Source organism: Salvia splendens, chromosome 21 (genome assembly GCF_004379255.2).
Source record: "Salvia splendens isolate huo1 chromosome 21, SspV2, whole genome shotgun sequence".
In the NCBI taxonomy this organism is placed as follows: domain Eukaryota; kingdom Viridiplantae; phylum Streptophyta; class Magnoliopsida; order Lamiales; family Lamiaceae; genus Salvia; species Salvia splendens.
Genome location: NC_056052.1, coordinates 17,410,290 through 17,437,148, shown reverse-complemented (window position 1 = coordinate 17,437,148; position 26,859 = coordinate 17,410,290). Strand labels below are relative to the sequence as shown.

General features: G+C 38.1%; 2 protein-coding genes across 3 annotated transcripts; one reads left to right on the top strand and one right to left on the bottom strand.

Annotated features, from left to right (window-relative positions):
• Positions 1 to 17,394: 17,394 nt before the first annotated feature.
• LOC121785097 lies at positions 17,395 to 19,887 on the top strand. 2 transcript variants are annotated; one of them, XM_042183451.1, is made up of 4 exons: positions 17,395 to 17,909; positions 18,713 to 18,857; positions 19,115 to 19,208; positions 19,311 to 19,887. In XM_042183451.1, exons 1-4 carry the CDS (start codon positions 17,590 to 17,592, stop codon positions 19,643 to 19,645), a joined length of 894 nt encoding a protein of 297 aa, XP_042039385.1. In that variant the 5' UTR covers positions 17,395 to 17,589; the 3' UTR covers positions 19,646 to 19,887. The 2 variants fall into 2 exon arrangements, with proteins under 2 accessions (XP_042039385.1, XP_042039384.1); XM_042183450.1 differs by having other exon boundaries at positions 17,397 to 17,909; positions 19,296 to 19,887.
• A 1,097-nt stretch (positions 19,888 to 20,984) lies between these two features.
• Positions 20,985 to 26,734, bottom strand: LOC121785309 (mRNA cap guanine-N7 methyltransferase 1-like). The gene is made up of 13 exons (XM_042183697.1): positions 26,530 to 26,734; positions 26,193 to 26,332; positions 25,993 to 26,061; positions 25,841 to 25,912; positions 24,859 to 24,960; positions 24,569 to 24,625; positions 23,518 to 23,656; positions 22,412 to 22,476; positions 22,274 to 22,324; positions 22,011 to 22,073; positions 21,597 to 21,720; positions 21,454 to 21,515; positions 20,985 to 21,279 (listed from the first exon to the last, which is right to left on the bottom strand). The coding sequence occupies exons 1-13, from the start codon at positions 26,606 to 26,608 to the stop codon at positions 21,184 to 21,186; spliced, it is 1,119 nt and encodes a 372-aa protein (XP_042039631.1). The 5' UTR covers positions 26,609 to 26,734; the 3' UTR covers positions 20,985 to 21,183.
• Between the last annotated feature and the right edge of the window lie 125 nt (positions 26,735 to 26,859).

The window sequence follows — 26,859 nt, the reverse complement described above, 5'->3', positions numbered from 1 at the left end:
CGGAACTGCAATTCTCGGCCCCTCCTCAAACCCAAGGATTTCAAATTCCGGGTGGCTACTGGCCTTACCCGGTGGACGACCAAGATGCCCCCGATGGGCGAAACGGGTGGGTACCTGAACCAGGACCGGGAGGGAGCGGCGGCACTCAGACTTCTCCTACTCCTACTCCTCATGGTGTTCGTGTTCATGGTCGTGGCGGTAACACTCACCTTCGCACCCCATACACTTCGGGGGAGATGGATCAGTTATTCAAAGCCTATTTGGCAATCTCCGAAGATCCGGAGGTTGGCACAAACCAAAGCGGGGATAGGTTTTGGTGGCGCGTCTCTCGCCGGTACAATGAAAACCGACCGGATGGAACCATCGAGCGCAATGAGAGTATGGTGCTCAATGCCATCTTCAGAGCCAATGAAGAAATCCAAAAGTTCCAGGGGTATTACCTCCAGGAAGAGCGGGCGACGGGGAGCGGCAGGAGGGAGCTCGACATCATCAGTGCCGCCTTGGCGACGTACCAATCCCAACATTACAAACCATTCAAGTACCTCAACGCTTGGCCGGAGGTGCGTATGCATCCGAAGTATAAAGGAGGGGTATCATCCTCCTCCAGCTCCTCTAGCAAACGGTCAAGGTCGGTATCCTTATCTGATGCCGGCGAGGATGAGGTAGCTAGCCAGCTAGCCGGAGCTAACTTGGGTAGCCCCGACGCCGGCCCGAGCAGTTTCCAACGCCGGCCGCAAGGAAGGAAACAGGCGAGGTGACAAACACAGATTTTGCATGTTTTTAAGGACTAGCTTTGACTTGTTTTAAATGTCAATCATGCAAATTATGTTCTTAAATTGCATATGTTATACATTTGGTATTTTTGACGTGTTTGTTGATAAATGATAGAAAAAGATAGAAAAAGGTGCAAAAAAAGGCCAAAGTGCAGTAGTCGCTGTTCGAGCCCATTCAGGAAGCGATTTTGAAGTCCAATCAGTGCCTACTAGATACCAGTCTCTTCGTCTTCGAAAGACCTTCGCGTGGATACCTTAAACATCTAAATCGGAGTTCTGTGGAGAAAGTTATGGCCATTTTACGAACATCGCGCAGTGCAGTTAAAATCTGGCGGAAATTAGGCGGAAATTCACGGAAGAAAAGAAATTATTATACTGTGAAGCCAAATCTCTCCTATTTCTTGTAGGGCACGAAATTTATCAAAAATAAACCTTTTTTCCAGCCTATAAATACCTCTGAACCTAATTCATAATCTTGATCTCAGAGTCTCCAATCCTTTTCCATCTCTACACCTCTTTCCAATCCATAATACACACATAATTCATCCATCTTCCATTGGAGCGGAGCTCTGCAGATCCAGGCAAGAGAAGACTGAAGATTGAAGATTCAACCTTGGGTTTTATCAATTTCTTTCATGTCTCGTACTTTAATTGTAGTTTTTACTTGTCTATGAGTAGAACATCTTTTGTAGAATTTTTGGTATAGATATTCGATTTATTTTCCTTGTTAGCTCTTGCAATTATTTGATTTATCTGGTGCTTTCTATGTTCAATTGATTAGCTACCTCTTGAATACATGTTAGAGTTGATTAGAGTACTCGGGAGACGAAATAATTGACTTGGAAAAATGGATAATTCACACCTTAATTCAATAGAACTCGGGAGAGTTGAGGTTTTGAGTGAGGTCTTTGATCTTATATGCTTTTAGGAGTTAGGGGTTTAAGGGTTAGAATGGGACTTCAATCCTATCACCTAATCTACAGGTTTCTCACCTCGGGATGGGGTTTAATCTATAATTGTGATCGACTTAATAGCTCTGGAGACCGTAATTCAAGGAAGTCGATTGTGTTTTTGGATCCTAAAATTCTACATTCTTAAGCCTGCTTTGTATTATTTCTTTTTATGTTTTACATTTTTTTGGGATGGCGTCTGTGCCGCTGACGCGGCTTTGTGCTGTCCGCCGCTATGCTCTTAACGCTGGCACGGCGCTGCTCGATGCATCGAGCATGTCCGTGCCGCTGAGCAGGCCGACGTGGCGCAACGGGATTCGCCAACGGCATAGCCGTTGGCATTTTCATTTTTTTAAATTAGAATTTAATTTAAAAAATTGTTTTTTAAATTAAAAAAAATATTTTCCCACTTCCCAATAAATTATATCCGTTTTCTCACCACTTTTAATTTATTTTTCAATTTATTATCCCCAAAATTCACATTTTCATCTATAAATACCTCCATTTCCACACAAGAAATTTTTCACCACACTACACAATTCTCATCTAAATTCTCTAATCAATACTCAATCTTTCACTCTTACAAAAAAAATGTCATGCTTCGACGATCACCCCTCCGACTCCCGCGGTTGGAACCACGAATGGTTCGGCTCACAACCATTCCCTAGTCCGGAACTGCAATTCTCGGCCCCTCCTCAAACCCAAGGATTTCAAATTCCGGGTGGCTACTGGCCTTACCCGGTGGACGACCAAGATGCCCCCGATGGGCAAAACGGGTGGGTACCTGAACCAGGACCGGGAGGGAGCGGCGGCACTCAGACTTCTCCTACTCCTACTCCTCATGGTGTTCGTGTTCATGGTCGTGGCGGGTAACACTCACCTTCGCACCCCATACACTTCGGGGGAGATGGATCAGTTATTCAAAGCCTATTTGGCAATCTCCGAAGATCCGAAGGTTGGCACAAACCAAAGCGGGGATAGGTTTTGGTGGCGCGTCTCTCGCCGGTACAATGAAAACCGACCGGATGGAACCATCGAGCGCAATGAGAGTATGGTGCGCAATGCCATCTTCAGAGCCAATGAAGAAATCCAAAAGTTCCAGGGGTATTACCTCCAGGAAGAGCGGGCGACGGGGAGCGGCAGGAGGGAGCTCGACATCATCAGTGCCGCCTTGGCGACGTACCAATCCCAACATTACAAACCATTCAAGTACCTCAACGCTTGGCAGGAGGTGCGTATGCATCCGAAGTATAAAGGAGGGGTATCATCCTCCTCCAGCTCCTCTAGCAAATGGTCAAGGTCGGTATCCCTATCCGATGCCGGCGAGGATGAGGTAGCTAGCCAGCTAGCCGGAGCTAACTTGGGTAGCCCCGACGCCGGCCCGAGCAGTTTCCAACGCCGGCCGCAAGGAAGGAAACAGGCGAGGTGACAAACACTTTGTGACATTAAAATAAGTATGGACTCCCCATGCTTGTAACCGTATGGACTCCCCATTATTGTAACCGTATGGACTCCCCATGCTTGTGAAGAAATCCATTAAAATAAAAAGAAAATAAAAATAAAAATGAAAGAAGTAAAATCCAAAGTAGTGAAATTGTCCGTTTGAAGATATCAATCACAAAGTGAATGTAATCTCCGGCAACGGCGCCAAAAACTTGATGCACTTTTTATTAGCACTATAAATACCTGCAAGAATACAGAGTATGAACAGTAAAGGTTAGTACCGGATATCGATCACGGGGAAAATAGTCACAGACTGGGTACCCTCTACTAAAACTCAATTACCATTCGGAAAACTGAAAGATTTTTGAATTTTTGAAAACAAAACAATTTGAAAGCAAGTAAATAACTAATTGCAAATAAATCACTGATATAAACTTATAGAGATAAGGGAATTCCATGGATGTGCGTTCACAGTTATGGTTATACAAATTCCAACTAGAATACCCTAGCACAGTTCTTACTTTCATAGAACGAGTCACCTAGTTTATGCTCATGTGATGCAAACGTTGGTTACAAATATTAGGGTTGTCAATCATAAATACGCAACTCCTAAAAGCTGCTAAGACCCTTGAAAAGTCCTAAAAAACAATGCCATTTTAAAGGAAGCTAATTGTAGTATCTATTAAGTGGATCTAACTCGCCAACCTCCTCTCATGATTATGTAGCAAGTTATATTAATTCATCACAGAATGTGTCACTCAAACGTGAAGCATTATCCAACAACTTAAGGTAGAAACAAACCAAGAACAAAATGAATATTAAATAGAAATGGAATTGTATAACCAAAGTCGTTACTAACACATCCCTAAAGTCCTATGAATTTAGTTACACATGATAGAATAATGTAAAAACATAGATTGAAGGGAAAAAAATTAGAACATAAAACTAAAGCAAATAAAACCCAAAGGTTGAATCCTTGTAGCTTTGATGCTTTTGAATCCTTCTCCAACTCCTAGCACAATGAAGTACTATAACTTTTAATCTTTAGAAAATATGTTGCAAAAAGAGGATCCTAATGATGAAGCTTGAGGGGCTATTTATAGGGGAAAATCGCCCCTTCTCAAATAATTAAAAGGGTTGCAAAATATGGTAAACCGAGAAAACGAATTAAAAGATTTTAATTAGAGTGCATGCATTCTAAAATGTCTTCGTTACCGAGATTGATGTGTACTTTATGTATTTACTGAAAAGGTGGTTCGCACGCACGCTAAGTCGGAACGAGGAACTTTTTACGGAAATCCTAAGCTTTTGAGGTGGGCTTTACTACTTAAATTCTTTTATTTTGAAATGATATGTTATGGTGAAATAAGGGTGGTTTAAAATAGTATGTCATGCCGTATTTTATGTTTTGAATTGCCTATCTGATTGTCTACTAGGATAATATCCTACTAGACTTTGATAGTTAACGAATTCGGGTCTGACTAGGGAGTGAGTCCCTACTCGGACTAGTGCACTGATAGGGATCGTGAGCCGTCCCCTAGGTCGGCCGGTCCAGTGATCGAGATTGTGGCCACATTCTCGTTTCACATGATAGCTCAGATATGGTACATGATGGGGGATGATGTTTGCCTGCGCAGGCACTATTTTATTAAAGGAATGATTTAGTGTTTCTCGGCCTTTTTAAAGTAAAACCCGAGATTCACTCGATGATGGCTTGACATGTCTTAAATGATAAATGTATTTCGGGCATGAGTTCACTGAGTGCATCAAGTACTCAGCCCCTGCATATGTTTTCCCTATGTGCAGGTTGAGCGTGGACGGAGGACGGAGGATGTTGAGCATTGGACAGAGACAGTATTCCATAAATGATCTGGTTACTATTGTGTCTTCATACATAGTAGTAGCTAACTCTCAAATGCTTCCGCTATGACAAGTTATAAGAATTTCCTTGATTTCCTTTGAATTGTCAAACTATGTCATTCACGTTGCGTACCTTCGAGTTTTGAAACCTTATTGATAAATGAAATTTCATCTTTTGATCGATATGTCGTACTCCTTTTAATTGTTCCCCCTTCTTCCCCGCTTCTTAAATCCCCTACGAGTCACGATACCCCGTGCTTCCTATCCTTAGGAAGTGCGATCGTGATAGAATGGTATCAGAGCAATTTTTCTTTCCGCTCTGGACCGAGAGTCTTTTATTCAATCTAGTCTAGACTCGTTTCGCTAGACTAAAAGAGTATTCATTGAAGGCTCAACATTCCGTCTCGTCGCGCTCAACAAGAGAGAATGTAAAATGTTTTGAAATGAGAAAGTTTTCAAGAAAGCAAGGTGATAAAGTTTCTGAGAAAGAAAGATAGAAAAGTTTTTGAGAAAGAAAGATGATGAAGTTTTGAAGAGGAACGATGGATTGTTGTTCTACTTGAAAGATGAAAGTTGATGTTAAAGTAAGTTCTGAGTTTTAAAGTTGAAAGTGAGATGTAGAAATTTTGTTGAAAGTGCGAGAATTTAAAGAAAATTTTTATTTCAAAAGTTTTGAATGTTAATGAAGTTCGAAAGTGTTTGCTTTGGAAAGTTAGAATGTTGTGTTTTATATTTGGTTATCCTGAAGTACGAATGGTTTGATGTTGGATGTGATGATGATGAGGAAATGTTTTTGAATCCCGACTTGGTGATGAGGAGACTACATGGGAACTCGAGGATAAAATGAAAGAGAAGTACTCGGAGTTGTTCGTTAGAGATGAGCAAATTTCAGGACGAAATTTCTGTTAAGGTGGGTAGAATGTAACACCCGTACTTTTTATGGAAGATGACACGCGTAAATCGAAGAACGGTTGAGGAATTTATATTTGGAACAACACCAAATAGTAACTTTTTCGTTGGGCGATTTTAATCGTTGTGAGAACGAGATAACGAAATTTAATAAAGTCCCGTGAATTTTAATTATCGAAGGAAAATACGAAAATATAAAGTATGAATTTATTTTGGGCTTTGCAAATTAAATTAGAGCCCAAATAGTTATCTACAAAAATGGCTTTGGGCCATAACAATGTAAAAGTCAAAAAAAAAAAAAAAAAAGTTTACAAACTTGGGCTTTCAACTAAATGAGCCCAAACCAATTTAATTAAAGTGGGAGCCCATTGTTTTTTTTTTCAAACAAATGGGAACAAGCCCAAAACTTTTTCTCTCCTTCTTCCTTCCCTCTTGGTCGACGGTTCTTCACCAAGGGACCCTCCAAATTTCCACTCTTTCACATTCCCTCTTCCACCATAAATTCTTCCATCCAAAAGTCACACAAGATTAATACATTAGCTTCTTCATTTCTCTTCTCACACTACACTTTCAACAAGAAAAAAAAAGGAGAGAGAGGCGAGGGATAGCCGAGAGAAGGGAAGGAAGAAGAAGAAGTTGGTTCCATTTCGTTTCTACCACAATCAAATTCAATCCTTTCAAGGTGTAATCTCTTTTCAATTCCCCCAAGCATGAATTTTAGTATATATATACTTTCTACATCTTTTCATACATGAACCTCCCACAAGTAATTCAAACAATGCAACAATTAAAACTAATCGAACATTGTCGCATTTAATCGAAAGCACGAAAGAATTTAACTTGTGATAGAAACGAATACTGCGGGTTGAATCGGGGTTGTTTCGGAGTGGTTTCGGAGAGGGGGAAACTGCCGGCAACTGGCAGTGGCGGCTGATGTTTCCCCGGCGGCTGGACCCCACTGCGACGGCGGCGCTGCTGGTGGCTGGACGACGGCAGCCGCCGCTAGCAACGACGACAGCAGCGGCAAGCGGCGTGGCGACTTCGACAGCAGCAAGCCGCAACGGCTTCGGCCAGAGGCTGATGGCGGCGGCGGCCAGACCCCGCGATGGCGACTCCGACGCGTCTGTGACAGCAGTCCCCTCCGGCGAGCCGCGGCCGGTGACGGTGGCAGAGGAGTGGGAGAAAACCGACGGCGGTGAATTCGTGATGGAGGATTTCAGACGCAGCGGCAGCGGCGGTGACCCCGTCTTGGGGAGAGGCGACGGGGTTAGAGGAAGAAGAAGTTTGGGGGAAGTCTGCGTTTTTTTTTGGTGTTCTGTCGATTTGAAGAAGAGAAAAGAGAGAGAAGATAGAGAAGAAGAGAGGTAGAGAGAGAGAGAGTGGACCGATGGGGTGGAAGGGAGAGTATGGGTTGGTTTGTTTTATTTTTTGGTTGGGCCATCCTTTTTGGGCCAACTCTCTTTTTTTTGCTTGGACTCTAAAAAGTAAAGATTGGAGAAAAATAAGAATGGTTTTTTAAATATTAAGGAGATGTTGGTTGGAGGCAACTTTTGAGTCTCGGGTTTTTAATTAAATCCTTGAGACGATAATCAATTATAGGGAATTCTTTAATTAATTCCTGGAAGACTTTTTGAAGAATGAATAATTTTATCCCAAGTATGAATTAATACTTTTTCAACGGTAAATAATTACGAAAATTAAAGTATACGCTTAAATAATTTTTTAGAAATTATTTTCGACGTCCCGGAAAAGACGAGGAGCCAACGGAGGAAAGAACAAGCATAAGCGGCCGACCGGCGTCGCACGCGACGCCATGGGCGGCCGCCGAATAATTGAAAATGCACGAAAACCGAGAAAACGAATTAAAAGATTTTAATTAGAGTGCATGCACTCTAAAATGTCTTCGTTACCGAGATTGATGTGTACTTTATGTATTTACTGAAAAGGTGGTTCGCACGCACGCTAAGTCGGAACGAGGAACTTTTTACGGAAATCCTAAGCTTTTGAGGTGGGCTTTACTACTTAAATTCTTTTATTTTGAAATGATATGTTATGGTGAAATAAGGGTGGTTTAAAATAGTATGTCATGCCGTATTTTATGTTTTGAATTGCCTATCTGATTGTCTACTAGGATAATATCCTACTAGACTTTGATAGTTAACGAATTCGGGTCTGACTAGGGAGTGAGTCCCTACTCGGACTAGTGCACTGATAGGGATCGTGAGCCGTCCCCTAGGTCGGCCGGTCCAGTGATCGAGATTGTGGCCACATTCTCGTTTCACATGATAGCTCAGATATGGTACATGATGGGGGATGATGTTTGCCTGCGCAGGCACTATTTTATTAAAGGAATGATTTAGTGTTTCTCGGCCTTTTTAAAGTAAAACCCGAGATTCACTCGATGATGGCTTGACATGTCTTAAATGATAAATGTATTTCGGGCATGAGTTCACTGAGTGCATCAAGTACTCAGCCCCTGCATATGTTTTCCCTATGTGCAGGTTGAGCGTGGACGGAGGACGGAGGATGTTGAGCATTGGACAGAGACAGTATTCCATAAATGATCTGGTTACTATTGTGTCTTCATACATAGTAGTAGCTAACTCTCAAATGCTTCCGCTATGCCAAGTTATAAGAATTTCCTTGATTTCCTTTGAATTGTCAAACTATGTCATTCACGTTGCGTACCTTCGAGTTTTGAAACCTTATTGATAAATGAAATTTCATCTTTTGATCGATATGTCGTACTCCTTTTGATTATTCCCCCTTCTTCCCCGCTTCTTAAATCCCCCACGAGTCACGATACCCCGTGCTTCTTATCCTTAGGAAGTGCGGTCGTGACACTTGGGTAGCGGTCACCACGCATTGCTCAGCGGTCGCTGAGCGTGTCTTCATTCCATGCACAAATTTCCCGGAACGGGCCGCTACAGATATGGCGGCCGCTGAGCGGTCCCCGGCAGTGTTGCAGCGATCGTTGGACGCTCCTAGAAACTCTGGATTTCTACTTCGCGTTTTGACTCCCTTTTTAAGCTCAAATATGCACATTTCTCACAAAAATGTCAAAATACGAAAATATATAAAATATGCAAATAATGGACATGTAATGCAATTTTGACATTAAAAACGGACCAAACAATGGCCTTAAAACCGTGCAAAATCTGAGTGTATCAGATATGCTCCGTTTTGAGTATTAAAGTTATATTACATGTCCATTATTTATACATTTTTATCTATTTTGGTATTTTGAGGTGTTTTTTAAGAAATGTGCTAAATAGAGTCTAAAAAGATAGCTAAAAGTTAAAGTTTGAAGTTTGGAGCATTCGAGCCAGCCAGTGGTCCGCTGGACCTTAATCAGTGGCCGTTGGTGCCCATCAACCAATGTCTCTACTGTGACCCGTCTCAAAAATTGTGGACCGTGCACAACGACCGCTGAAAGTAGTCCAGAGAGGTCCAGATGGACTCACAGTGACTGTTGGACTTTGCCCAGCAGCCTGCTGGAATCGGGCGACGCATTATGTTACCTAATTTCTTTCCAAGACTTACCTAACTGGGGATAGAAGATTTACCATATCATCATTCAAGACTTGGAGGCTATAAATACCCCATCAATCTTCATCAAAGGAACTTTTTGCTACATGTTACACCAGAGAATCATATTTGAGAGTTCATTCCATTGTTCATCATCTTTCCACCATACTTGGAGTTTGAAACTTGGAATCAGGAGAAGATCAAGACTACGAGATTCATCATTTGGATTTTATCTTCATAGTTTTTAATGTTTTCTATGTTTTCCCTACAAACTATGAGTTTAGTTTATTTGTTTATGAGTAGTTAAATCTATAGAATTTTAGAAATATGTTAGTGGATAATGCTTCATGTTTTCTACAGTTTTTATTTATTTAATATCCTTTTTTTTCATTGCTTGCTTTATTCTAAGTAGTGGATAATGCTTCATGTTTAAGTGACACATTATGTGATTATATCTTGGCTTGCAAAGTAATCGAGAGAGGATTTGCATATTATAAGGACTTAGCTAACACTGCGATTAATTTCCCTTAGAACAGTACATTTAATTGAGAGTGAGAACAACTTGAGACTCTTATCGAACTGTTTGGAGTTGCTAATCTGAGATTGACGACCTTAGGGTGTAACTACTTTGTGTCGCATGGACAATGTTTATGTAACTCGTTCTAATTAAATATGAACTGTGCTAGGGTGTTGTATTTGAAACTTGTATAAATCATAACTGTGAAAGCACATACCATGACTTCCCTTGTCTCATCTGTTTTATCTGCGATTGTTTATTGTTTTCTTTTAATTATTTTTCAGCATTCAAAACCGACCCGAACTGTGTCTCCAGATAATGAAAGAAGTCTAGTCTTAGATAGCCAATCTACGATTGTGTTCCATGTGTTCGATATCCATGTGCTTACCCTTAGTTATACTATTCCTACCTTGTATACTTGCAAGTATGATAGACCCTTGAGAATCTATCTTTGAAATAATAAAACACATGAAAGTAATTTGCGAACGAAAAAGGATAAACCCTAGTTGAGGTTCTAGGGTGTGTTTTCACGCTAAAAAGAATGAGAATAAATTTATGTTTAGTTTTCAATGACTCCATCTAATGGGAATTCTATAATTTATAGAATTCTCCCTACTTGACTCGACAATACTACTTGGGAATGAATCAAGAAGAAAACTCAAGAAGATTTGACTCGATCTATTCTAGTAAATAATAATATTCTGAAAGGAGATATCCAAAAATAAAAGATACTCCCTCTGTCCCATTAAAAATGAAACGTTTTCCTTTTTAGGTTGTCCCATTAAAAATGAAACGTTTCCTAAAATGGAAACTACATCATCTATACTTTTTCTTCTCTCTTACTTTATTCTCTATTCAATAACTTACAAAACAACACTATATAAAATCACATGCCGAAAAGTAAATATTTTATTTCTAATGGGACTGAGGGAGTACATCATATCTAGCTAATATGTGGTGAAATCCTTGAAGCATGCCGGAAGAGTCTTCTTTCTCTTCGGTCGACCAGCCCCTCGTCGTTCGTCATCGCGAAGATCTGAGTCAGATGTGTGCATGTTCTCTTGCCAGTCACTTCCATCAGTCGGAGGCCTCATTGTCTCGGGGTCCCTATCAACTCCCCCGCTGATGAAATTCACCTTGTCCTCTGGGCGGAGGTAAGGAAAATGCTTCAACATTGCATCCTCCGCGTTTACAGGCTTCATATGATTTTCGATTGTCGGATAGGTAGTTCATGCTACGATTGATGGTGAAATATTGGCCAAGTTGCTGGATCTTTTCGCATATTCCATTTTGTTCGTAAATTTGGAATGCAATATAGGAGAATCAACATTAGTTGTGGAATTAAAGCTAATCGTATGAGAACTATTCACTTCCATCGGCTTATCATCTATATCGATTGAACAGCAGGTGTATAGCTGCGATGCCCTATTTTTTAGCACTAAAAATACCTGCAAATATACATGGTAGATCTAGTATAGCTAAATGTCAGTACCGGATATCGAACACAAGGAATAAATTTACAGACTTTTTACTACATACTCAGCCTCATATATTATTTAGACACACAGTTGGGGTTTGATTAAACTAAGAAAATAGTAAATAAAAACAAGTAAAGAAAGCAATTAAATGAAAACAGTGAAACAGATTCGCAGTTTGTAGTTAACATGGTTTGAGAGACAGTTTGTAGTTAACTTGGTTTGAGAGAGTAGATGAGCCAAGAGAGTCCTAGGGTAGTGATTTCATCAACTCATTAGTTATTCTAAATATTTAGTTCTATGTTCACCGACTCAATCTCTACTAGGAGTTATTCCTATCGTGTATCAACACTCATGTCACAAATATTGTATTGATACATAAAATATGAACCAATCAAAGTCATCACCGATCATAGATTAACAAGAATCAAAGTAACAACCAAGCAGTTAAATATAAACCAATGAATAATTAAAGTAAAACGAATTCTGGATATTAAACAAATAAAAAGAAATACATAGAGTCAATTACTTTCATCCTCCGGGATTCTATAAATTTAGCTATCCAAAGATAGATAATATAAATAAATATAAGCAAAATAAGACATGTTCAATCTAACAAAACCTAGACAAAACCCGGAAGAATTAATCTTGCTCTTACTTGATCTCCCTTGAATACTATGCTCCTTGTAGAAGATGGAGGAATTTATGTGTAAGGTAGAAGATGGAATTAAGGCTCTAAAATTGGTGAATAGTATAAATTAGGTTATGGGGTTTATTGGCTTGAAAAGGTTTCGAGAAGGTAAATTTCGTGTTCCACAGGTTAAGGAAAAGATTTGGTTTCACAAGGTAATATCTTATTTCCTTCCTTGAATTTCCGCCTAAATTCAGCACTTGACAACATTGTACCACCTTCGTAGAATGACCACAACTTTCCCCAAATAACTCCAGTTGAAATGTCCAAGGTACCAACACGAAGCTCTTTCAAAGACGAAGAGATTGGTACATAGAAATCCCTGATCGGACTTTAGAATCATCGGCAATATGAGTATGAACTGAAACTGCTGCACACGACCAGGCCCAGCGGGCCGCTGCCATAGGCCCAACGTGCCATTGGAAAGAGTCTGAACTCTCGGGATTCATTTCAGCGACCGCTACGTTGGGTCCAGCAGGCCGCTAGGTTGCGCTTCTTCTCCAGCTTCCAGCTTTAGACCTTTTTATGCCATTTTCAACTGTATTTTCCACATTTCTCACAAAACACGTAAAAATACAAAATTGGTTAAACTATGCAAATAATGGACATATAATGCAACTTTGATACTCAAAATGGACCAAACAATGGCCTTAAAATAGTGTAAAATCTGAGTGTATCAAGCCGTAGTTGTGGAGTCAAAGCAAAACGTTGAGAATGTGAAGCAGCTACATATGATTCTTCTACAGCTGGCTGCCTAACGTCTACGCTTTGGCATCCCGATTGATTAGGATTCTCACTCTTATCATGTCTTATGCTCGTAGTGTCAGCAACAATCCAGTTTCTCCAAATGATCACGTCATTATCAAACACATCCAAATCATGAACAAGGACTTTAAGGAGCATAACTTGAAGAACCCCACTGGCCACTTTTATTTTCGATGCGTCAAAGGGGTCAAGCCATGTGCCTAAAAGTAGCAATTGCCAAGATATCAATAAAAAAATATCCATAGCAACAATGAATACATAATCGGAAACTGGGGCAAGAAGAAATATGTCAAGAAAATAGTTGTGTGAAGCGGATTCGGTGAACTTGGAAGCGTGAGAGCCTTGTATATTGTTCAAGAGTCTGCAAACAATTCTCCAAAAAATAGAAAGCTCTACCTACATACATCAACCCAATTGAGTGACAACATGCCCTTTCAGCTAAGTCACCATCAAGAAATATAAGTAGTGCCATAGGATCTCCACTGCCATCATTATCACACATAAGGTCTTTCATTCCGTTTTCAACCTTAAGCCTCTTGATATCATCAAAGTGCACATCAAGTCCACCAAACTCTGGACTCTTTTTTCTCAACAATTAATGCAACTGGAACCAAATCCCCATCATTCCCACAAAATATTATACTCCCACAAGATTCAACAAAGCCTCCCAAGTAAGCAGAATTAACCGGATCCTCTACACTGGAGTTGAACTTGACGAAACTTACCACATCACTAGCGAGTATCACAGAGAACCTAGCAACTTTCTCTGCCTCATCAAAATTGAAAGAGAAGCATTCACCGTGCCCTTATACGTAATCATGAATCTCTTCTTCCGAATTGGTAAAAATTTCTCCAAGATGGACAAACTCTCATGAGATTCAACAATACTAGCAACCGTCATTACAACTCTCATGAATTCGAAACCTCTGCTCTCTTTCGTACACAAATGCCCCTCCTTTGTCTTCAAATTGGAATGGCGTCGTATGTGTCTCGACAGAGCCCTCGAGGAGAAATCCTCACCAAATTCTCTACATGCATCTATGAGTTTTGTAACAATAGCGTGTTTGGAATCGGAATTTTTCTAAAATTTCTGCGGAGTCTCCACTCGTTCGTGTATATTGTTGCTCCGATCACCATTAGAATAGCAACAAATTAAGTAGGAACCCACAAATCGATCAGAACACTATTCATCAGAGTGAATATTCCCTCCAAATGTAGAAGCTTTCACGCAAAACTCTTGTTCTTGATTAGGCATCCCCAAAGCATTCATCTCCGAATCACACAGGTCTTCATCAATGCTTCCTTCACATCTACCTTTGTCCACATCCATAACAGCAGATATACGTCCGTCCCGTAGCTCATCACCTAGAAGCTCTGTGAAATCATAGTCGGGAAATGAGGGGCAGCCATGTAAACCAGAGCAACGACTCGAAAGATGAGGAGAAGGTTGTTTGGTCGGGCGACAGTCTCTAATCTACGATAGGATTTCTGCCCAAATGTAGTGGGTCATCTCGCATGGGAATTGAGCGGCCATCGGCGATGGACATTTCCAACCTGTATAATTCTCGATCACCCTTAAGGAAATTATTTTTTGGAAAAGATACAATAGCCAATGGAACTTCACCTGTTGATCTTCAACCAAAAGATGAACATCATTATCTCCCACTGTAGCTTCCATAACATCACTGAACTCGGGAGGGGACTTAGGTTGGGTCTAAGTCGGTTAACTGGACGCTATGTGTTGATCTAGAGAAGCAAACACTTGCAGCGACTCCTCAAGAATGACAATGTTGCTCGGAAAACCAAGAGTGACGCCATCATTAGGAACAACTATGTTGCTTGGGACATTGATGGGCGATGGAATTGTGCTTGCCACACTGTCATCGTTCAATGACTTGATGATCATCCTCGTTGAATTCGTGTCTTGAACAACTTGTTTCTTGTCATATTCGACGACCTCGATATTGTCTTCGACAATGATTTCACTAGCCATATGCAACGCCTCACTGCAATTTTGGTACATGAGATCGCCATCTGTGTTGTGCTGGTTAACAACAATAGGTGCATGTTTGACCTCCTCGATTCTATGAGTTGGCTAGCTATCGGGCTCTCAGTTTGCAACAGGGTTCGCCATTGTGTGTTTAGGTTGTCCCTGGTCTCGGCTGGTCCATCATGTCCACCTAAATGGCCCCGGTGAGGCGGTCGCCGCGTAAGGCTTGTATAATTCGGGATCAAACCGCTGCTTTGCAACCATCAATGAACCATCCCAATTCTTTCCTTTGTTATTTTCCTCCCAGTATGCCAACAAGAAACTAATGCTGGGTGATCGAATAAATATTGTGTAAGATAGAGACGATCATCCAATTGTTTGTAGTGGTGGTTGTAGTACGTTTGGATCTTACAAATCCAATCTGGGGAATTATCTCCGTCGAAATGTGGTGGTTCGAGGCGGGGGCGTGGTAGGGCCTCGGGCTTGATATCCAATGGTGTTTATGTGACCGACGACAGAAGAGACCAGCCATGCTAGGTGTCGCGATGAGTTGTCGGTCCGTCGGTCGAGTATGCCACGATTGTTGTGGAGATGAGCGCTCGGCAAAGCTCTCCGGAGCCACCTCGGTCAGTATTTGCTGCTCGAAATATGCCGTCTAGACATTATTACGAGCTTCAATCATTTGGCGTAATTCCAAGATCATCTCATCGATGGTTGGGTGGTGTGGTTGTGATTCCCTGCGAAAAGACAGGGAAAATAAGTTTTTATTTTCCAACAAGAACGACTTCTAGACAAAGAAAAATTCTAGGGTTTTGAGATTTAAAAAAACCCAAGTTTGTCTACAAATTTGAGAGAATAGTTTGGGGAAACAATTCGGGGGAAGGTTGCTTGTGGTGGGTGAAGAGTAAATCAATGGAAGCACCAGTTTGATAAACCCTTGAGAATCTATCGTTAAAATAAGAGAGCACACGAAAGTAATTTGCGAACGGAAAAGGATAAACCCTAGTTGATGTTCTAGGGTGCGTTTTCACGCCAAGAAGAATGAGAATAAATTTATGTTTATTTCTCAATTACTCCATGTAATGGGAATTCTATAATTTATAGAATTCCCCTACTTGATTCGACAATACTACTTGGGAATGAATCAAGAAGAAAACCCAAGAAGATTTGACTCAATCTATTCTAGTAAATAATAATATTCTGAAAGGAAATATCCAAAAATAAAAGATACATCATATCTAGCTAATATGTGGTGAAATCCTTGAAGCATGCCGGAAGAGTCTTCTTTCTCTTTGGTCGACCAGCCCCTCGCCGTTCGTCATCGGGAAGATTAGAGTCAGACGTGTGCATGGTCTCCTGCCAATCACTTCCGTCATTCGGAGGCCTCGTTGTCTCGAGGTCCCTATCAAAGTAGTTGTAGTGCTAAAAAATAATGCATCAAGATGCCCTATTAACATTCTTCTAGTTGAAACCTTGCAGAAAATTAGACAATATGCGAGATTGCTTAAGGATGTAGTGTTGACAAAGAGAAAGCTAAAACCTAAAGATCTCAAGTTACCCCTACACTATAGTGAAATCAATCAAAGGCAAAGGGCAGTCAAACAAAGAGATCTTGGGTAATTCATCATCCGTTGTGCAATAGGGGCAGTCAAGTTAACAAAGCACTATATGACTTGGGAGCAAGTGTCAGTGTAATCTCTTTCGAATATTTCAAGAAGTAGAACATTTTGGAAATAGAAAGCAGAGAATAGCAAGAAGAAAGAAATATACGTAGCCTTTGTGTATTAGAAGAAAGACTCAAAAGTGACTTGTTTATTCCATTGAAATGAGGTGCTATTTATAAGCCCTCTAAGAACACAACGTGCAATATATGAGAATAGCTAACAATAAGGAACACTATCTTTAATTTACGTTAGATATAATTTCACTTAAGTTTTAATTATTATACTTCAAAAATATTTTTTACTATACTATATTTTAATTAACGTTTTCACTAAATATTTAAGTAATATTTTAAGTAAAAAATTACTATAATTCACTATAATATTTTTTCTTCTCAAATTTAAAAAATTTATAAATTTTTAAGTAAAATTAAATCCCACATGCAAAAAGAAATTTCTATAATTCACTTTAATATTTTTATTTAAAAAAGTTACTATTAGATTTAATATTTTTTTTAGTATAGACTGAGTTTTATAATGAATAATATTTAATTTAAAAATAAATAAAACATAATTAAACTATTTAAAGGCTGTATTTATTTTTAAACACATAATGACAATAAACTATTTTAAGTAACTAAAATTACAAAAATAGTTTACTAGTATTTAAAGTTCAAAATGGCCTCAAACATTAATAAATCACATTTTTGGTGCTGGAGTTATTTTAGTCTTATTGGCTAAAAAATGCTATAAAATTCTTTCAATGACCATTTATGCATTTTTTTTTCAAAATCAGAGACTATTACGTAGTTCACTCTTTTGAAAATATCTCCATAGATTTTAAAATCGATAATCCTATCCAAAGTCACATGTAACCCCTCGACGAAGCAGTCTCCATTTTCTGATTCATTTTCGCTTATTAATTATTCTTCACACACCGCCTCAGATTACCCCTCTTTTAAGCAATCGTGATCGTAATCTAAATCTAGGGTTCGAATTTTCCCACCTAATTCGCTGTTTCCAATCCATGGGAGGCGGAGCTATGAGAGCTGCGGCGAAGATGGCGGGGATCACAGCCGCTAGCGGCGGCATGCTCAGCATCACGGCGGAGCACTATTCCGCCACTCGGAAGTCCGCGTCAGCCCGTCCCTTGGCGCCGGCGTCAGAGGAAATGAAGCTGGTGGCCAACAATTCTGAGGCCAGGCCGTGTTTGGAATTGGATGATTGGGTGTTCCCTGATGCGCAGGAGGCCGGAGGTCACCGGATGCCTAGGGTTGTTTTTAGCGGCGCGCCGACGCTTAATGAAGCGGAAGAGGCCACTTCTGAACTCTCAGCCGCACTTGAAAAGTACTAATTTGTTTATTCCTTTTATCTGTTTGAATTATAGATGTTCATATACAAGCTATTGAATTCATCAACATTATGAATTTACATCTACTTGCACTATTTGTTGTTTGAACTTTGAATAGAGAATAACTATTTTTTCCTGGTGATTTAGTATTGTCAGCATACACTCGCATCTGTTTGAAATGTTAATTTCAGTAGCGATGGGGTTTTGATTCAAGCCTAATCTGCCAACGCATTTCTTTGATTTATTGCCAGTACAATGGTGATTATGTTACTCCCTCTGTCCCACGCTTTGTCACACTTGCTGTTTCACATTCATTTTGGAAAAATGATAATAGTAATAAATAGTTAAAAGGGAAGAAAAAGTTTCACAGTCATTTTGGAAAAATGATACTACTAGGAATAAATAGTTAAGTGAATAAAAAGTAAAGAAAGAAATTGAAAAATGTAGAGAAGAGTTTTTTCTACAATATTCTCTCTTACTTTACTTTTTCATTTTTCCAAAATGATTGTGAGAAAGAAGTGTGTCAAGTGGCGTGGGATGGAGGAAGTACTAGTTATACGTAGTTATTAACTATGTTGTGGCAAAGCTTCTTGATTTGGTTAGGCAGAGGCCACTCGATCAATATTCCATTTTTCTTGATCATGACCTCATAAAAATACCAATTGGAATGTTGACAAGTCAGGCGTAATTCATCTAGTGTATTTAATACATCAACTGTATCTTTGTGGGTTTATCGCTTCAAATTGTGACTTTGGTGCATTTTGTTATTGAATTTCCTGTCTAATTTTCGTTTCTGCAGGATCTATCTGTCGACTCCAAACTCGGTTGGAAATGATGATTCAGAGACCAAAGCATGCATCACTAGTCAGCATGCTGTTGCCCCTTCTGTTCCAGCCCCTGCTATCATGGCCTTTAAGTTCCTGCATGAGAACTCAATGGCCAAGGTTTGTAATTTCCTCGGATGTTGATTGAGAAGACATGCATTTTTTTCCTTTCTCTTCCATAAGAACTTGCTCATCAAAGTGATATCTACATTTCTTGTTTACTAATTCCAACTCGTATGCATTGAAACCTCGGGTCAAGTTTTTCCATGACATTAAGCATTTAATCATCTTAGAAATCCTATTTCTCTTTTAAGAATATACATAATCATATTTACATGCTAATCAGTATTGATTGTGGCAAATTGATGCATCCGTAGAATGTTGTTGCTTCTATTGCCTGTGATCAAAATGTTTGGAAAGCGGTATTGCAAAACGAAGATCTTCAGCAGTTTCTACAGTCGCACACGCTGTGTAAGAACTCTTTATCTCCTCCCACCCATTCTGTTTGCCAACAACTGCAGGTCAATTGTGGCCAATAATGCTTATAATTCTTTGAAGGTGACTCTCGGCCAGACTGGACGGAGCCAGTTGCAGATTATGATGTTGTGGATCAGAACTCATCAATGGGATCAGATGCTAACTATGATGCGAAAAGCTCCACAGGGTCATCTGAGCATTCAGAATACGAGTTTGCAGGGGGATTTATGGATATTATTGAGAAGGTAAAAAGTAGTGTGACTGATATGGTGAGTAACTTGTCCGGTTACCTGCAGAATCTATTCGGAGTGAAGGGTGGCGCTGATGGTGCGACAAGAATAAATGCAGATGCTGTGATGCAAACATCATTCATGGGATTGGCTGTGATGGCCATACTTGTGATCTTGCTGAAGCGAACCGAACGAGCATAAATTAGTCGAAGCGACAACTTAATCCAAAAATCTAAGTTGAGTAAAACGAATTTCAAAGGGAGTTTGATCGTTTTCGGGATGATGATGATGATGAATTTAGATGTAGTGGCTTGCTATTTCTCTTTTGGTTCGACACTCTTATTACCAATCTGCACAATTGTGTATATACTCATGCATCAGGTTTTGCACTGAACATACATATTGCTGTTCTTAATAATTATATTTTGTGTTTTTATCATTAATTCCTTTTTTAAAACAATCAATTATTTCTGTGTCTTGCAAATATGGCTATTCATATCTGTCCATAGAGCCTTAAATAGTTACATAAAAAACAATTAATAACATAATGTTGAAGTTACCTTTAGTTATAGATTGAAATTGTAAAAGAAAATTCGGTTTTGCTTAAAATTGTAGAAGTGACTTCAATTTTTAAAACGAATTAGTATTGAGCATACATCAAAAAAGTTTTAGTAACTAAAAAAAATCTTATGCTTTATCAAATATTTGATAGTATATTTTTTTTTGTTTAAAAAGAATAGTTATTAGTATATTTTTTCATTTCAATCTATTCACTGAAATTTGTTTCATAATATTAAAACTGAAATTCTCTTCAAATTTACTTATTATTTATTCTTGTTAAAATTTACTCCCACTATTCCATAAAAGGAATTTTTAATCGATACGAGTTTTAATTCAAAACTAATAAAGTAAGAGATATAGAAAGAAAAGTATATGAATGAAAAATGGGTTTCATATTATTAGAGAGAGAAACTTTCTAGACATAAAGTTTTTATTTTAGGAGATGGACCAAAAATAAGAGTTTCTATATTTAGGTGGCGGAAGGAGTATTTTTTTCTTTCCTACTGTAACTTCTGTTTTTTTTCCATTTATCCATTTTATTTTTTTTTCTTTTATAATTATCAATTTTATATTAAAATTTGTATAATGTATGAATAGAATTATTTTTGGTCGATGAGATAGTATAAAATAAGATTATATTATCTTTGCCTCCACGTGTATATTCTCTTCTTAAGAATATGATTAAAACGCAGATCTTGTTTCGAAGTTTTTAATCTTTAAGTATTCACACTGAGAGTGACTTTCTCCATGCTAAAACTCATGTCATATAGTCATTCCCTACTTTTCTGTATCATATCACAATTCTCACAATGGATATCAAAAATTAACTTACATTGTTTATTCTTTTACTTATTAAAATACGAAATGATTTCATTAAAAACATAAAAAAATACAAATACTTAAAAATGAAAATTTAAAAATATATTCATGCATGCCCTTTTTATATTGCATGTTATAGAGAAGAAAAGAATTTGCATTATTTAGTTCATCTTATTCAATTTGATTATATAAATTGAAATTGGAAACCGCTACATCAGAAAATGCCATGGTGACTAGTGCCATGAAAACCAGTCACCCCTTATATATTCAAGTATAGCTGCATAAAAAATAATTCAGTAGTAGTACAATTTAGGCCAAAACTGCAGCAAGGCCAATTCTTTGATTTTTGAAATGATTAATTAAGGTTGGTCGTTGATGAAGATGATATCTTCTTTTGAAAGGTTCATCTTACCCTTGTCTCTACTACTGACTGGGGCTTGATCGGGTTTCCCTCGCTGCACGGAAAATACCAGATTTTGACTGATTAATACTTCAACAGCAACGATACCAATTTGAAATCGCAATTCCTTTCAATATCCCAAACTCCGAAAAGATTTGCACAAGACTACTTTAGAAAGTGGCATGTTGATAGTAATTTGAAAACTTGGAGATAGTTATATGGAGTGTACCTTTCTTAACACAAAAGCAGAATATAAATAGGCCACCTCCCACTCATCAGGTGATAATGTACCTGAGAAATTATTAAAGCCAATAAGCAACAGACTAAGATAAACAGAGGTAGATTATAGTAAGACTATAAACTAAAACTTACTATTGTCGTCTTTGCCATCACCCAGAGCACCGAGTCTTCTCATGAGCTCAACAAACTCCGGCTTCTTCATGTACTCATCCACAAATACATGCGAGTTTTTAACAAAGACCAACTCCAAACCATACTGCGTATTTAAAGAATAAATGACATCGTTAAAACATAACTGTGACTAAGCTGATAATCAAATCATCCCAAGGCTCTTGTATTTCGAGTTGTAACCTCAAAATAGTCTTTTGTTTATCTATTCACAATTAGCAGTAACAAGCAGTGTATATGATTCAAACATTATAGCCACTACCAAACCGTTCCAGGATAACAAATATTTTGAGATGATAGTGTGATACAACAATAAAAACAGAGAAATGATTGCTGCCACACAATATGAAACGGATAGCTTAAGCAGAAAATGAGTACCTCTTCAGCAAGTGCTTTAAAAATATGAAAAGGAACAATCCATTCAGGACAATCCACTGCATCCTGCGGGAAGATAAATACAAAATACCAATGAAAATGTATTTAGATGAAAAAAAACAATCTGAGTCAAAAAGTCCAGTTCATATAAATGAATCCATCAAGTTAAGTCACATTAACACCAATAAGGATCAAGGAGATTATTTTGCCTTTCCAATGATTAAGAGAAAAGAAAAGAAATTATCAGAAGGGATCAAATAATATACCTCAAGATGGAACTTGTACTTGATGCCAAAGGGACTTGAAGACTTAAATTTCTGCGATAGGCCAAAATGGAAGAAAAGGAAATATTGCAAGTGGAGTCCAGCAGAAGTGTAAAAAGATATTCAAACATAGAAATTTACCTTGTCGTCAAATTCTTCATCAAAACGTATCCAGTAAACACTATTACCGAATTGTAGCCCCTCAGCTGCATCAACAAGGGAAAGCCTTTTAACGGCCAATGATACAAAATATCTTCACAAACTACATAATGCTTGCATGTCAAAATTTATAATTAACAGGATAGTATGCATATTTCGATAAAGGCTACACTTTAATGTCTATTGGCCACCTAGTTCTGATCCAGTCATCAATCAAATCAAAAAGCAAGGGACACAGTGGTCAGTACAATTGAAAAGATGCATCATTTCCAAAACTCAAATGAACCAAATACATAAATGATATCATCACTGAGAATGTGGCATAAAAGGTTCCATAAATAATCTACAAAGTATACATATGTTTATGTATGCATACGCATGTGACTGAGTGGGAGTGTGGAAATACATAGAGGTGTTCGCAGGACTGTGGATGACATTATCTTTACAAAATATATTAAGGAGCAACCCGCAGAGACAGAAGGTGTTGCGATGTCATGCATTACCTTTACATTAAAACCAATGGGGAATAATGTGTTTTCTAGCATTACCAAAGACACCAATGATTAATTCAATCTTCAAGCTGTTCTTACTCATTCAACACTACAAATACTCCATAAGAAAAGTAAAAAAGACCCTGAACATTCATTTACAAATTTCCTATAATATACTTTTTGGGATGATTGGTTTTTATTTCAAATTGTAGTTTTCATTTTTTAGTACTTCTGATGTCTTTTGTACAAAAAAAGTGATGATTTTGGTATGGTGAATGATTAATACTATTACAGAACCTGGAAGATGAAAATATGTTTGTTGGACAATGTTTCCATTCTGAATTTGCAGTTCGTATGAACAGATGAATGTTTTTGGTGGTTATCATGAAGAATGAGCATTCAAGTGGGTCCCACTACAACGATGATAGATGATATCATAGGAAAAAAAATTTTTGGTGTTAATAGCAAATGACTCAAACATATCTGTTTTTAGTACTGTGTGTTAGAGGAAGTGGAAAATGAAGTATGGAAATGATGACAAAACAAGCCCTTTAAGTTTATTCATGTCAGTCTCAATGTACACAGCACGGAAAAAACCTTCTCTAAGTTTTTTTATGATGACACTGGCATCTGGCATTGTTCCAATGAAGATGCCTCCTGGCCGAAGTAAAGCTGATACATTGGCCAAGGCCCGCCTGGCACGCGCCTCTGTAGACCATGAGTAATGCATTGCAAACTGCAAAATCCCAGCTTTGATAGATTATTTTAACTTGCAACATGAATAATTTCAGTAATGTTCAATCATTAGTTGCATAGTTTTATAGCATAGGCTGAAATTTCAGATCTCCCAAAACATGTGATAGCAGTCATTCCAGTACCTCGCAGATTATAGAAGTCATTGCTGTAATGTTCAAACATGAATAATTTTAGTAAAGTTCTTATTCCCCACAGATTATCTTGTAGCTGTTTAGTATTCTTATTGGTTATTTGTTTAAGTAGGAAGTCTAGTATTGGTAATAGTTCAAGAGATAGATTTTATTTCTTGGAGTATGAGTTAGTTTAGGAGTCTTTTGTTAATTCGGAATTTTAATTCAATTGGAGTCTTCAGTAGAGTCTTAAATAGGGCTATGTAAGCTATGTTTCATTTGTTCAGAGTATAGTTCGAGTTCAGCATTTGTTGTAGCCTTTACGGGGGAATGGCCACCTAGTTATAGGAGTATCGTTTAGTTTTCTATCATTAATTTTCATGTTCTTTCTCGTTTCTGTTTTTCTTTATTTATTTTCCAGCAGTAGATGCTATTTTGATATCATCATGTAACATGCAGATTTATACATGTATATCTTTCTTACAGATAAGACTCTTTTCAGCTTATAAATTGAAGTCAGCAAGCATAATACCCTTCTTGTATCAGTGAAATAAGGGTAAACAATTCAAGATACACAAACTTCTCTTATATCATCTAGTTTGGTAATATTTCAAACTGGTAAAACTCATCACATATTTCAGTGTGCATATTTTAACTCAATGGGAGACTGAAAGGAGAGAATGTGATTGGGTAGAAAAGAAAACTGTCAGAAACTAAATTGTTTAATTTAAGAAAGAACAAAGATGTTTAGTTAAAAAAATGAAAATTTATGAGTCACCTACCTGGCAGCTACATACATCAAATGGAGCATCTTCTGCCAAAACCTTATCTAGACGGACCTGAAATCTCGCAAATGAATTACTGGCCCATATGACTGTATGATGTAATCTCATGTCAGTAACTTCAGCTATCCAGATGGTGGTAATTCACCCACTATCCAGCATACAAGAATTAAATTGATGTCTAGCCGTATGCATAAAGAATCTAGTGATTATAGGAGATGGGGTAACTGGACAAGTCATTGTGCTTCTAATAAAATGTAGATGCAAATAAAGATATCATTGGTATTTACCTCAAAGCAGTCACCGCACAAGAGTCTGGCAGGAAAGGAGAATTTTTTGCGACGCTGGTGATGATCAGCGTCACCATTATATCGCGTGCGGCAATCTTCTATCTGGAATGAAGCAGGTATAATTTATTTCAATTTTTGAGATGAATATCCATCTTTACTTAATATTTCAAGTATAGCTGCAATACATGGAAATAAAAAAGGATGTCCAACCATGAAGAATTGGAAGTTTTGTTATGCGCTAATCGTTGCAGTTAGTAACAGTAGAAAATTATTCGCAGAAAACATGAAATATGTAGGCCCATTTTGTTCTCCAGATGCCAGTTAGAAAAAGAGCTGTTCACTTACTAGTTAACTAATTCATTAATGCTGCAAATGGACTAGTGTAAACGGATACACTTCGGACAACTGAAGGAAGAATTAATGCATTTCCTGTTGAGCTGATAGAATTAAGTGAAATATCTAAAGGAGACAACCCCTTCAAGAAAAGACTCAAAACTTAATCAAATATTTTGAACTTAACAGAGCCTTTTGTGAGTATCAGTAACCATATCAAGACAGGGTTTAATTCATGAGTTAACTCTTAGTAATAGTGGAACAATTTACATGCATCCACAAAATGGCACTTTCTGTTGCCAATTCAAAAGCACTCTGCAATTTGAGCGTCAAGCAAGTTAATATCCCTTATGTTAAAGTAGCCTAGCAAAAAACCAAAGATTCCTGCGTATATTTTGGGGAAGAGGGCACAAATGGAGCACTTAGTAATGAGAAAAATAGACATGTCAGTATGATTCAGTGTGCCTTCAATAGTACTCAATATGTTCCAGAGAATTTACACAATCAATGGAGAAAGCAAGTTTGTGAGAGAGAGCATCAGGTGACGAGAAGATAACCACAACACCTTAGCATCAGCGAAGTGTCAAAGACAAACAAAGTTCAGCATTGCAAGAACAATGAAAATTGACAATGAATAGTGACTATTTACCGATCCTTCAGCTATATCAATACCGACATAATAACCAATCCTTGCTTTGTCCCATTTGATGAGATCACCACCCTAGTACAAATAAAGACAAGGAAAAGCTGAAATTGACAGGCAGAAGTTTACATAGCAAAAAATTATTGCTCATATACTACCTTTCCACAAGCTAAATCAAGAACCGCGTCTCCTTTTTTTGCGTAAAGCTGAATCAGCACACTCTTTATCTGTTGAATACAAATGGCAATAAGACTCTACTACAGAAAATTTGTTTCAATTGGACTTCATTACACTATAACTCATCGGGTATTTGGCAAGCAAAAGAATATAAAATGGTTTTATAAATTTCAAAAAGTACCCAATTATTCAGTTTCTTCAGGTGAATGATAGGGCTTGCTTCTCGTTCTTCAAGTGTCTGATTCGTTCTAGCACTGTAGTGATCAGCCACTTTCCTTGCAAATATCTTAGTATTCTCATCCTCAAGAAATTGTCCATCACCTAGCAACATAAAAAGCACCCAATTCGTGGAGAAATCAGTTAATCTGATCCCAAATATAACAATTAGCATACAAAATTGATGAAAATTTCGAACTTGTGAAACCCCAATCAACTATCAGTCAAAATCCCAAACGAAGATAAACCTAAATCAGGAAATCCGCCCAATTGCTCGAAACAAAATTCAACTGCTGAAATACCTTCAGGATTATACTTAAATTTGGACTGAGGGGGTCCATAAGAACTCGATGATGAAGATTCTTGATAGCCTCGCTTCATTGATAATTATACAATAATAAGGCAATGATTAATTGAAGAAGGAGAGGAAGAACCACAACGATAAAATACAAGGGTACAAGCTTACTACTTTTGCGTTTATTTCTGAATAATGTAACTGTATTTTTATTAGGGGTTTATTTAGTGCTGGTTCCATCAAACTCCAATTTTATATTTTAAATCCTGGATATTTAGGGCTAGCGCATCGAGGATTAAAAAAATTAAATGAGTAGTAGTAATAGTAGTATAAATTT

Excerpts from the sequence above, each read along its gene's own strand:
- LOC121785309 (XM_042183697.1), bottom strand. The coding sequence starts at position 26,608 with ATGAAGCGAGGCTATCAAGAATCTTCATCATCGAGTTCTTATGGACCC. Across the intron at positions 26,062-26,192 it reads TGAAGAAACTGAATAATTGG|ATAAAGAGTGTGCTGATTCA; the intron begins GTACTTTTTGAA and ends TGTATTCAACAG. Across the intron at positions 25,913-25,992 it reads TTGATTTAGCTTGTGGAAAG|GGTGGTGATCTCATCAAATG; the intron begins GTAGTATATGAG and ends TATTTGTACTAG.
- LOC121785097 (XM_042183450.1), top strand. The coding sequence starts at position 17,590 with ATGGGAGGCGGAGCTATGAGAGCTGCGGCGAAGATGGCGGGGATCACA. Across the intron at positions 17,910-18,712 it reads CTCTCAGCCGCACTTGAAAA|GATCTATCTGTCGACTCCAA; the intron begins GTACTAATTTGT and ends TCGTTTCTGCAG. Across the intron at positions 18,858-19,114 it reads ATGAGAACTCAATGGCCAAG|AATGTTGTTGCTTCTATTGC; the intron begins GTTTGTAATTTC and ends ATGCATCCGTAG.